At 43.0% G+C, this 12,642-nt stretch overlaps 1 protein-coding gene across 1 annotated transcript in view; it reads right to left on the bottom strand.

Moving 5' to 3' along the window:
* Positions 1-7,223: 7,223 nt before the first annotated feature.
* The window catches only part of nalcn (sodium leak channel, non-selective), a 61,468-nt gene continuing 56,049 nt past the window's right edge, over positions 7,224-12,642 (bottom strand). Inside the window, exons 35-44 of the mRNA XM_061088791.1 lie at positions 12,537-12,605; positions 12,280-12,428; positions 12,058-12,151; positions 11,537-11,669; positions 10,634-10,749; positions 9,424-9,581; positions 9,028-9,178; positions 8,758-8,907; positions 8,504-8,621; positions 7,224-7,366 (exon numbers count right to left, since the gene is read on the bottom strand). Coding sequence (XP_060944774.1) covers positions 7,224-7,366; positions 8,504-8,621; positions 8,758-8,907; positions 9,028-9,178; positions 9,424-9,581; positions 10,634-10,749; positions 11,537-11,669; positions 12,058-12,151; positions 12,280-12,428; positions 12,537-12,605 — 1,281 coding nt within the window. The remainder of the gene's footprint in view (positions 7,367-8,503; positions 8,622-8,757; positions 8,908-9,027; positions 9,179-9,423; positions 9,582-10,633; positions 10,750-11,536; positions 11,670-12,057; positions 12,152-12,279; positions 12,429-12,536; positions 12,606-12,642) is intronic.

Genomic DNA, 12,642 nt, shown 5'->3' with positions numbered 1-12,642 from the left:
CTTTACCTTGTAGGATTTGGTCAAGCTTTCCAAACCGTTTGACGGTGCACTTAACTGACTCGCTGATTACCTCTGTCTGTCTGTTTGTTTGTTTGTTTATCAGCAGGATTATGTCAAATTTACTGAACTGATTTCCACGCAACTTGGACGAAGGATGGGACCCAGGCCAAGAAGGAGCATTTACAATTTGGGGCGGATTTTGGCAAAGGGGCTGATCCAGATATTTGTTTTATTTACCTTGTGAGAAGCAATAATGGAGAGACCAATTTAGGTGAATAACATACAACATAAAAATTTGGATCTAGCTGATTTAAATATAGTTTCATGGGGGAGTAGGCTTTTTTTTCGGCGACTATAAATAGAAATAGAAACCTTAACCTATCACCAATGTGTAGCTGAGATATGAAATTTGGCCTCAGCTCTAAAGCTTGTTTGAATTTAAGAGGACTGATGGGCCTTGGCAGAGTTATGAGCTCTACTGAGTGCCGGTCCTGTCTTAACAGTGTCCAGTGCTAAGGACAGAACCTGCTCTTGAACATGCTCATACTACACATCCCGTTTACCTGGTGTTTATCAATTTAAAAATATAATACCAACAACATCGGATCATTTTCTTTGCTTGAATAATTAAAAAAAAGGATTTATAATAAAAATCCTCAGACCACGTTTAGGTTTTTTCTCCTTTCCTGGCCGGTCCTTTCCCAAGCGAGGAATTAATTGCTGTGAAGTTAACAAGCCAAATATCAAAATCTTATTTTCAAGTCAGATCTACACTGTCTTAAAAAATCAGAGCTGTGCCAAGCCAAGCAGAGAAGAATCTGTAACATCACACAGTCCATGAAGGACACTGATTTTCACTTTGATACCGTTTGATGTCGTTTGATTTTGTTTGTTTCCTTTGGAGCACGTGTGCACGCGCTAGTCCGTGCATGTATGTGTGTGTGTGTGCATGTGTGTGTGTGTCTGTGTGTGTGTGCTTGCGTGCTCGCACCTCTTACACGACTTACAATTTTTGGAGTCTGAAAAATAGAGAGTGACAGCAGAGCAGGGAGAGGTTACATTTGGAAAACAAACTATATGACAACAGTTTTCTCTTTTGATATCGTGATTGGCAAACTTCAAATGTAGCAACACAAAGAGAAAGAAAAGGGGGGGAAAAAAAATAAAGGAAGCAAAAAAATTGAAGTTGTCAGTTTGTACCTGAGTTGTCCAAAACCATTCCATTCTGCAGCCAGTGGGGGTTTCTGTCAGTCGGCGGCAGCCTTCTCTATTTTCTCTGTCATTGCCTTTTCTATTTCTCTGTGTGGATGTTTATATGTCCTCAGGTCTGGGGCTTGAAATGAGTAGGTTGAACACAGTGGAAGGGGGGGTGGGGGGGGGGATCACAAACACATATATTAAAATCATTCACAATTTCCAGGGGGAAGGGGAGAGGAAGTGGAAGCAGGTGGGGGCCGACTGGAATTAAAGGCAGCGTTTGATCTGAGAAGAACCTACATGTGAATTGTTACCATTGTTTTTTTGTGTGGACGCACAATGTTCACGGCTGCACCCGACCGACTGCAGCCTGTGGTGTTGTGTTGCCATTTGTTTTTGTTTGCTGCGAAGAATCTTACAGGGCAGATACACAACTCCAGCCATGCTCTGACCTGGAGAGGAAATACAGAACCACACAGTGTGGGATGTATTCATCATGTTCAGAGTTTTAAAAAAAGTGTGGAGGAAAATGATCTCAATTGTGTGCAGATTTTTCTCTGAGTACAACTTTCCTGCACAATTGTCCCTTTTCTTTTGTTGTTTTGTACCACACAATGGTGTTTTCTCACCCAGATTCCAGCCTAAGAGCTTCTCCTCTTCATAATGTCACATCCATTTTCTGCTCCCTTGCTCGCAAACACCATATTCATGCACAATTTGACATAATAGCAGAGTTAAAAACAGAAAATTACAAGGTAATGTCTCACCAAAGGCTACAGTCACATTAAAAATGCTAGACGATTGCTCTCTCGCCTCAGTGGACTGGAAGAGTTTGAGCATAGCACCCTCTGCAGGTGGGGATTACTCCTTCCTAATAACACTCTCCCTGCTCGCACTGAAGCAGAGGTTCTCATTGTTACCCTCTCGCTGCAATTACAAGCCTTTCTACTTTGATTGGTGGGTAATTGAATTGGTTTGAGCTCGTATGATTTTCTTTTTCCGCATTTGCCACTCATATTCTAATCTTGGCTCCGGATCAGACAAAGCCTGTCGCCCAGTAATTAAAGACGCCAAAGCCAGGTGTAGGACCGGGCTGCTGGGGAATCGCAGCCAGATGAATGGGACTGATTAGGTGTTTAGTGGGAATGGGATTTTCTGGCTCAAAGTCAAAGTCGAGCCTCTCACTTGGAGCTCGCTGTTCAGTGGGGTGGCAATTGACTGCTGTTGATGAGGTACATGAGGTAAAGGCCCGAAAAATAAATAAATGAGGAGACTTCCTGCATCCTTCACATTTACAAAGGAGCCAAAAATCTGAATCCAACAGATACATTTCAAGCATGAAACAGCCTTCTAAATGAGAAGATTTTCTTTCTAATTAGGCAGAAAACAGCCCGTCTCAGCTCAGTTGTGGAGATTAGTAAACACGGCGAGAACCGGGGAAATGACAGGTTGGACTTTTCTGACTTGAATTTGGAAGAGCAGTTTGATTTCACCAGAAATGCAGTTGCAAACTCCTAAACTCCCGAGATGGAGGAAAAACTAACTATAATGGCAGATAAAATAAAAATCTGGCAATCTCATTGGGACGTTTTACAGCCAGCAGCAGAAATGATCAGGTTAAAGAATCGTCCACTGGTCCTGAGTGGGCGACAGCTGTGGTCAGGTCAAGGTCGGGGTTCTCCGAGCAGCGGACGTGTGCCAGCTGACCGAGTGGAAAATGAGGGTTTCTTTCTCCCGTCACTGAAACTGGAATGGATTTTAATCAACACATTATGCCAGTTGTTAATTGCTTTTGCTGCCTGCTGCTAAAATAATTTGCTACTTTTTTTTTTTTTTTATTGTAGTAGTAGCCATCTGTTTCAAAACACAGGGACAGGATCGGGCCCGGACCCGCGGTGTATGTTGACACGAAATCCAGGCGGCTAATTTGCACGGCCGCCACCTTATTTATGAGGCTAAGGATGTGCGGGAGAGGAGGGGAAGCTCCACCGACAACCGCGATAGAGTTCCATTATGAAAACGTGATATTAAAAACACATAAGCAGGTGCATCATCCAAAAGCTACTTTACCCTTTATTCTAGTAATATACAAAAAAAAGAGAAATACCCAACCACTGAGCAAACGAACAGATTATCCCGTGCGTCTTTTAAAGCAGACGTAATTCTGGCCTTTAAGAACAATGGCATCCTTATGAGTCTCACCCTGCTTCAACCTCTGTCTGCGCTACCTAAATTGCTCGAGGCTGCAGACACTCTGAATAATGTCTCGATAGACGGGACAATAGCCATGAGGAGCTCAGTGAGAGAAAGCTCTTACCCTTCTTCACCTCACATTTACTCTAATCAGTCGTACTGTTGAGGCCCACATCGCTGGGTTGTACGGATTAAATTAGAAACGCCTCGGCTCCTGTCTGCTCTGCTCTCTCACGTCTTTGAGCAGTTGTTGTGTTTTTAACGGTTTTTATGGAAGTTTTTTATTTGAGGTGAAAGAGTGTTTGTTTTATGCGCAGCTCGTGAAAATGTTCAGGTGCAACTTTTACCTCTGTTGCTGTGGTGCTTTCTTTCACACCTGCAGAGGAAACACATCCATCCTCCTTATATTTTGAGGGTCACAGGGGGAGAGATGGATCCAATCTCAGCTGACTTTGGGACGAGAGGCGGGGGGGAAACTTGGACAGGTCACCAGAGAATCACAGGACCAAAATACAGAGAGAAACACTATTCACACTCACACCTAGAGTCAATCTAGAATCTCCCCGAATAGCCTAACACCAATCTACATGTCACATTGGACAGTGGGAGGAAGCCAGTGTAACCGGAGAAAACCACAGAACTCTGGACAGAAACCATGATGACGCAATAGCTCGGGTAGATTGTAAAGTTCCTGCAGTCGAAATGGAAAAATGGGAAAAAATGGAAAACTTAAATCTCTGCCATTCAAACAGAGTTTTCACACATTTCACGCAATCACACCTCGGACTGGTCACATCGACTCCGTGACTTTGAAGCCCCGTGAGATGAAAATTCAGATTTTTTTGGAAGAAGTGCCATCTTAATTACGTCAACTTTCCAGCACTTCATCCTCCGCAACCACATCTTTTAATTAGCTGTGTGGAGAGCCATCAGCAGCACCGTGCGTGCTCTTATAGGAATGTCCTGTTTTGTCTGCCATGCACACATCCTGTATCCTGTACGTGAGCGTCGTGGTCCTGCGCCGCAGTAAAAGAAGCGTTTTCCAAGTCGGTGCGATGCCACGGCTGCTGCCAGGGTTTGAGAGCGACATCTCGACGGGAGGGGGACGAAGCCATCAAAGCCATCATGTACTTTAATTACAGGTAATCTTGACTCGCAGACACTCTTCCACTCCCTCTGCTCTTAAGAACTTCCTCCTCAATTACCAAAGTGGCTCAATTAGGCCCTAAATAAGCAGTGGACATGCATAAGGGAGAGATGGGCAAATTACAATAGAGAGGGTAAAAACAACAGGCACCGTAAGACCCAGTGTGACGCAGAGGCAATTAAAAGACAAAAAAGTGTTCTACCACACAGGGCGAAAATGAGAAAAAAGAGAAAAAGGCCCTTTGATGAGCTAGTTCTGAGCTAAGTGGAGCTTAAGAGGCAACGGCTGAGGAGAAGAAAGAGCGAGAAAAGATAAATTAAAGACAGTTGATTGGCAAGAGGGCTGATGTCACACTGTTTCCCTACAGGACCATATGTTAGGGGGGGGGGCACTCAATCATCGAGAGACCGGAATGTGCGAGTAAGTCGTGATTTCTATAGAGCAAGTAGGTGTCCCACCGGCAGCTCATTCTCGACACTCTCTCTCTCTCTCTCTCTCTCTGCTTTCCCCAGCATTCATTATCCAGACAGCCCCATACACACTCCATCAACTGTGAAACTTACTGGGCTTCCTGAAAGGACCAATGAAGACCCAGTCTCTTTTAATGGGCTAATTCTGTGACTGACAAGGGCCTTTGTTAAGGGGGAAAATGCTTTGGCTGCTGACCGCCAGATTCAGCATGTGGATATGGGTGCGTTGGGTCTATTAGCTGAAATGTAACCCGCGGCAATTGTGTGATCAAGTAACTAGAAGGAAATAGAGCACAAGGGACAAAATGAGATGCTAATATACGCACCTTTGTGTTCACGTGTGTGTGTGTGTTGGTGTCTACGGGATCGACTACATTTCATTCTGTGGAGCGGCCGACTCATGCTGACCTGTATGGCCGGTTGGACACTGAGCTCATCTAGATCCACAGCGAGCTTCTCCGTGCAGATGACAGAACTGTCATCGTCGGGCATCGCTGTGAAATGGAAAAAAGAAGTGCCGGGCACCAGGGTGAGGCATAACTCAACAGGACGGAATGTTAAGGAGGAGGATGTGAATATTAAGTGGAACTGAAGAGTGTTTCTTCAGGACAGCAACACACACACCCCAGCACCGGGTTGAACCCCGAGTGAGTCCCGTCACCTCACCGTACCCCCGCAAAGAAAATGTCAAGAAGAAAGTTTGGACCTCATGCTGAGAAATATGGTGAGCCACTTATCAGGACAGCTCAGCGTGTGTCCAGGAGGGGGCAGTGTTATCGAGACGAGGGGCTGAGAGGGGGGGGGGCCCACTGAGTGTCTGATCTGAACAGATGTGTACAAGGAGAATCATTAAACAGCATCTGTCCACTCAATTACCCCATTCCTCCGTCCAATCCCGGGTTTGCTTCCACTCGTGGACATGTAATTGAATCCCACACAAACTGAATTGAATTACTGAGTTAAGTCATGAATGTGTGGGACATGTTTTCTAAGGGACAGACACAGGTAATACAGACTTGCACACTATATGTAGACTGGACTATAATTAAAAATGCAAAAGATGAAGGAGCCTTTATTATTGTGCGGCCAAAATTGCAAATGTAAAATATTTGCAACGTCATATTTTCATTTGAATTTGTTAGTGTGTCTACACAAATACTACTCCACTGATTTCAGTGACTTTTTTTGGAGGAGTTGAGCATCAGCCAAGGAAGAATCCTTTAAACTTAGGTTTGGATCAGGATCAGGAGGCAAATCCCAATTTCTTATTGTGATATAGTGTGATAAGAAATGTTCCTAAATCTAGCATACAAATTCCCATCTGTCCAACAGTTATTAGTACTTCACAATTACTTTCACACATGTATGAAACTCCGTCCTGTGAAAACATCTCATCACGGGATTTTAAAAAGTGTGCAACATCAGAAGTTGAATAAATAAAGGACTTGAAAAAGTCTTCCTGGATGTAAGAAAAACCGAACAACTCTTTAGTTCATATATGCCCACTCAGTGCAGGCCTTTAATAGAATAATTTAATACTTGATAAAGCTTATAAATTATAACAATTTATAAAATATTTCATGTTTTAACTCCACACACATACATAATATAGATTTTCACTTTGTAATTACATTCACAGTCATAGATCTAAAAGTCCCTTTAAATACCTTGTTCTACCAACGAGAACAAGCGTCCTGGTTAAAGTATAAAGTCGCTATAAGAAAATCGATTAATACTGAAGACATTTGACTAAAACAGAGGAAGAGGGACGAAGCATCGGCGTGGACGGAGATCACAAGTTATGGCGGCTGCGTCAGCACAATTACAGGTTTTTCCCGACATTGAAAACACGAAACAGCAGAACGGTAGAAAACACAGAAAGCAGCAGCTTCTCGGTTTCCTTTCAGAAGTCCGACAAGTCTTTCCCTGTCGTTCGCTGCCTTAACACCAGATGAGCCTGCATAGAAAAAACCTCGGCAATCAGAACGAGTGGAAAATCACAGAGGAGACGTGACACCGATCCCAGAGGTACGAAATCGTCGCTGCGTGTCAAAAAGGGGCAGCGGCGAACAAATGGCGGGCCGACAATTTCTGAAAAGTTCTGAACCTGAATTAAAAAAAGAGAAAAGAGAGAGGAAAACTTCAGGGAGAGAAGCGGAAATGAGAAAGACGTCCGGGCGATTTGGAAAAACCGCGGGAGGCTCCGCAGCTCGTCTCTAAAGGTCGATGAGGTCCTCGCCGCTCTCGTCGCTCTCCACAGTCAGCTGACGCGTCCACCACTTCTTCACCTCCGACCCCGAAGAGGCCTCGTCGCTGACAGGGGTCATCTTACACACTATGGACTTGACACTTGTGCGACCTGAAACGACACAGACAGGAGAGAGTACCTCTGTGTTTTTTTCATTATTCGTCCACTTCTACAACAACAGGACCTTTGCCTCCTGTCGGGATATGAGAGTGAGATAGACACCGCCACATAAATGCAGGTTTCCATGGCTGAGACATGAATGAATAGGGTTGCAAAGGGGCGGAAACTTTCCGGTAAATTTCCGGAAACTTTCCGGAAACTTTCCATGGGAAGTTAAGTTGGGGAATTTTGGGAATTTTGAAAAAAAAAAGAATAAGCAAATTAAACGCTGATCAATAAAAACATCATTCAAAACTCTATTTTAAAGATGTATGGAATGCAGCACACGCTGCACGTTGAATTTCAACCCTTCACTGTGCATTCTTCCATCACATGCACAGATAACTCCCAGCATCCTTCACACTACAGCAGGGCTATTGAGGCCTGCTGTAGTGTGCAGGACTAGTCAGGTAAGCTTCGATGATATCACTGGGGAAAACATATTAGCATGCTGATTGAGGATTGTTCATCTGTTCATCTAGCATATTTCTATTCATTTATCCATCAATTGTAAAATATTTTTACAGAGGATTCCAATTGTTTGGCTAAATATTTATATCTCTGGCATTGCATTAGTGCTTTTTTACAAACTTTTTTCTCATCTTATTCTACAGAACAATGCCACGTGCACTATCTCATGTGTGGAGACATTTCACCCCATCCAATGTAGAAGGAAAGGCTGTGTACATTAGCAAATACTGTGCAAAGACCTATGTTAAGAATGACACAACGATGCAGAAGCATATTAAGTCAAGTGCCCAAAGTTTCCTCAGGGCTCAAATCAGCCTAAGACAAAACAAAATGTATATATTTATGTCTGTATATGACAAGGTAAATACAGTTAGTATAAATTACCTACAACATTTCCAGTTTATTCCCTTTAATTCCTGTTAATTCCCATATATTCCCGTATATTCCCGTATATTCCCGTTAATTCCCATGGAAAGTTTCCAAGTTTGAATATTCCCGGAATTTTGCAACATGATGAATGAGGGACGATTTGCTCCAACTCACTCGAACATACCTTCCCGGCCAGAACTGTACACCTCCCGATATATATATATATATATATATATATATATTACACACCTGCAGGAAGCCGCCACTGTCCCAGCTTCCTCTGCGGTCTCCCCAGGTCGGAAGAGTCCTGCCTGTAGCCTCCTCTGTCTGACAACGTGGGGCTCCGCAGCTGCTGGAGACCACTCATCTAAACAAAGAGAAGACATTCTTTGTTTTCGCCATTGCGAGCGCACACCTGCCGCTTGTGTGATGTGCTTGCTGTACGTCCAGCTGTGAGCGTGTGCGGGTGTGTGTGCGGCCGCGGCGGGCACGTGGGTCTTTACCTCAGGCTGCGAGGGGTTGTCGGGGTTGTTAGCGTTGTGGTCTTCACTTGGCACGGTGGTCTCGATGCTGGGGGGGTTGAGGAAGCGGCTCAGCTCCTGCTGCTGGCTCTCTCTCAAGCTGTGGATGATGCTGCACGACTGCTGCTGCTTCTGCGGGCGCACACGGACACAAGCGGTCAGTGTGCAGCGTGAGATATGTGTATGCATGTGTGTAAAGATAGCATGTGGAAATAAAAGCGTGTTTGTGTGTTTTTCCGGTGAGAGACGAACCGCCCGGATGCGTTTCAGGCATTTCTTGAGCCACATGCGAATGGTCTGCTTGGCAACCTCTTCTTCAATGGTGTACTCCAGCTGTTCCCTGGCCAACAGCTCCTCCAGCTGGAGAGACTTCCTAATGTCCACTGAGCGATAGGACAGCATGCTGTATGATCCCAAGCAGCCGAGAGAGGGACACAGTTAGTGGAATTCAATTCTGCTTCGGTAGAATGTAAAATGATCAGGCCTTTAAAATAAAAAACTAAAACACACATGAAACACTACACAGCAGCAGCAACCAACTAGATCGTAACTGTAGTTCCGATTTTTCTAAATCTAGACATTTAGATTGACTCCAGGAATGGTTTGCCATCATAAGAGCATGTGTTGTTCCTGCTGTGCCTCGATCACCTGAGCACATCATGGAAGGTCACGTCTCCTCCGCTGTGAAGCCGCTCCATCTCGTAGCACATGTGTTTGAACAGCAGCTTGTCTTTGTCCAGGTCCACCTCCAGCCGTCCTCTGAGCAGGCGCAGGAGGAACTTCACCCTCGATGTAGGAATCAAACCCTGGGGAAAGAATCATAGAAGAAACAGGCCATGAATTTTAAAACCTCTAAAAACTGCAGTTTTCTATTTTCTATTTTACAGCTCAGTTTTAATGAGAAGAATTGTCTTTACTGGGGCAGCATCTTAAATGGATTTTGAGATTAAGTGTCAGAGTTTCAAGTTTAAACACAAAATGAGATGAAAAAAATCTTACTGATCTGTTGTTGAGCCTGTTGCAAATGCAATAAAAAAGTTATTGCTTTTTCTCTTTTTTTCCATGTTGAATCACCACAAAGGGTAATTTTATTGGAGGGAATATTAAGGCCATTTAAAGGGGGGGGAAATATCAGAGATTTTTAAGAATAAAGTCATGAGTACAAAGAACTATTATTATAAAAATAAAAGTAATAACTTTATGAGGATGAAGACAAATTATTACGAGAATAAAAGTAAAAATTGATGAGAAGAAAGTCATAATTATGAGTATAATTACATCATATTACAAGACTAAAGATGTAATATTTCAAGAATAAAGACGTAATACTACATGTATAAAAGTAAAAATCTTAAAGATTACTTTAAAAAATAAAGTCGAAATATTATGACTGAAATCCCAGATTTCTTTTTTCTCCTAAATGGCCCTAATGCTCCATCGCCATTTTAAAAACTGTTGTCATATATGCTTTCTTCTGAGCTCGAGGTTTTGAAATGGCATGTCAGACCACAGGCCGGTAGAATCCATCTCTACATTATTACACGAACATATTGGCTCCTGCTTACACACGTATGCTATAATCCCACACGTTTGAACAAGGTATGAAAAAAACTCCTATATCCAGACGACATCATGGATAAATAGGTGGGGGGTCTACATTTTTAATCCATCACCCACTGATCTAATTAAGTTCTCTGCTATTACTCAAATGCCGAACTCCTTTCCCTTCAGCCCTTCTCATTAGCTTCTGTGCAGATTTATATCTTCTCTATATATTATATTTTGCTCGTAGCCATAGGATCATCATCTCCTCCCCTCCGCTGTGTCCTCGTCCTCCTTCCTATAGCTAATTTCTCACCTCCCGTTTGTCATCCACCATGTTCCAGATGATTTGGAAGTGCCTCAGGTCATTATAGCTCAGCAGCTGGTCCTCCTCGGTCGAGTAGAAGAGTGAGAAGTTCTCCACGATGATGGCTGCGGAAATAGGAGGTTACATTAATACTCAAACATGTTAATAAGCCATGACAGGAATATCATGTGGTTTTAAATGTGAGATCCTTTTGCAAATTTGTGCAAAAAATGTGTGTAATTTATAGAACTTTTAACATCTACTTATGTTATGATCTAGTAAGTTAACAGCCCAGGAGATTCATTTGATTCTCTAGTTATATTTTTCATACAATTCATTTGTGTGGGATTTTAAGAGACGTTTTTTTAAACATTTTTTCTCAAAAAAGGTGTGTTTACTCTCGGTGCCTTTACCGACAGAGACCACAACAACACATACAATACTAAATGGTGCTGATACAGTATATAAGAGCAAGAGAATATAAACGATTGTTGCAACTATTAAAATCTCGTGCTACAAAAACAGCGTCCGCCAGGAAGGAGAGGAGACTACAATTTTTGATGAAGAGGATTGATTGTATTGCTCATAACGATCTGTAATAAACCAAACTACTCCCTTGTTGCCTCTTTGGACGGATGACAGAACAACATGTAAGTGTGAGATCTGCAGTCTGAAATAGAGCCCTCGCTGCTGCCAAGACAAAAGCTTATGACTCTTTTTAAATAGTTCTCATGCCTGCACACACTTTTGGTTCGGTCAAGTTCCCCAACTTCCATCAAAAACCAAGTCTGAACCGTACATGTTTAGTTTTAGTGACATGTTTGGATGCAAGTCCACATTAAGGGACTGTGTGAGCAGGTTATTATCTCTTTAATGTGACCAACACAAGTTAATACACACACAAATACTTACCTACAAGTAGGTTGAGCATGATATAGGCTATAATGACATAGAAAGAGCAGAAGTATATAAGTGCTCCAGCGTAGTTGCCACAGTCAGTCTCCCAGTAGCGATGTTTATCTGGGGTGCAGAATGGAGGCTGCACCTGGGAACCAAAAGAACAGAATTAAAACAATGGCCATTAAATCACAAAGAAAAGGTTGATGCACCCCAATTAAAAAAGGCCATATTTATATTGTACTTTTATAGTGATGATTAGTGATAGTAGTTCCAGTGAAAACTGCTGACGGAGAGGACTTTAAAGTTTCCTCAGCTATTTCAACAACTAAACCTGAGTAACTGTTAATCTTGCTGTGAGCGCCAAAAACAAAAAATCCATTCACCTCCTATTTTGTTTTGGGGGCAGCAGGAAATTGGGGTGAAGCAACCTTTTCAACACATAATGTAAAGTAAATGATAAACAGGAGTTGGGCAAATTTGCAATGTTCCTGTGTCTGAGGGAAATCGTGTGCCAGACGTGCAGCTCATCTCACCATACAGTCGTGCATGATTTTATTCCAATCTTCTCCGGTGACGATGCGGAAGAGAACGGTGATGGCCTTGCCCGCTGTGGAGAAGTTGGCATGCCTGCGATTGGAGGACACACAACATTCAGACAACTCAAAATAGACCTGTTTTTACCGGGCCGGCTCAATACAACTTGCAGAGCTGGTCGGAGGGAAACAAGGTGCAGTGTGAAGGAAGTGAAGCGTTACCGGTTGATGTTCTCTCCGTACTTGACAGTTCCGAAGAGGACGACGCCAGCGAAGGCGTAGCAGACGAGGAGGAGAAACATGCCCACGATGATGAAGAAGCTCTTGTACATGCTGACCACCACGGTCAATAACAACATTTTCAGCGTCACCTTGGTGAAGAAACAAAAGCACATTCAGAAATCTATACGGTATCTTCATTAACGCGATAGACATTTACCGTTTGGGAAAATGTGCTTTTATCCACAAAACACACTCACATGTTTCCCACATATTGTGAAGAATCTGAAGACAATCACACACGTGCCCATCATGTAGGTGTATGCATTCTGGAGAGGAAATAAAACAACAGCAATTTATAAATTT

Source organism: Limanda limanda, chromosome 16 (assembly GCF_963576545.1).
Source record: "Limanda limanda chromosome 16, fLimLim1.1, whole genome shotgun sequence".
NCBI classification, from domain to species: domain Eukaryota; kingdom Metazoa; phylum Chordata; class Actinopteri; order Pleuronectiformes; family Pleuronectidae; genus Limanda; species Limanda limanda.
The sequence above is the reverse complement of the archived record's forward strand: the minus strand, read 5'-3'. Positions and strand labels throughout refer to the sequence as shown.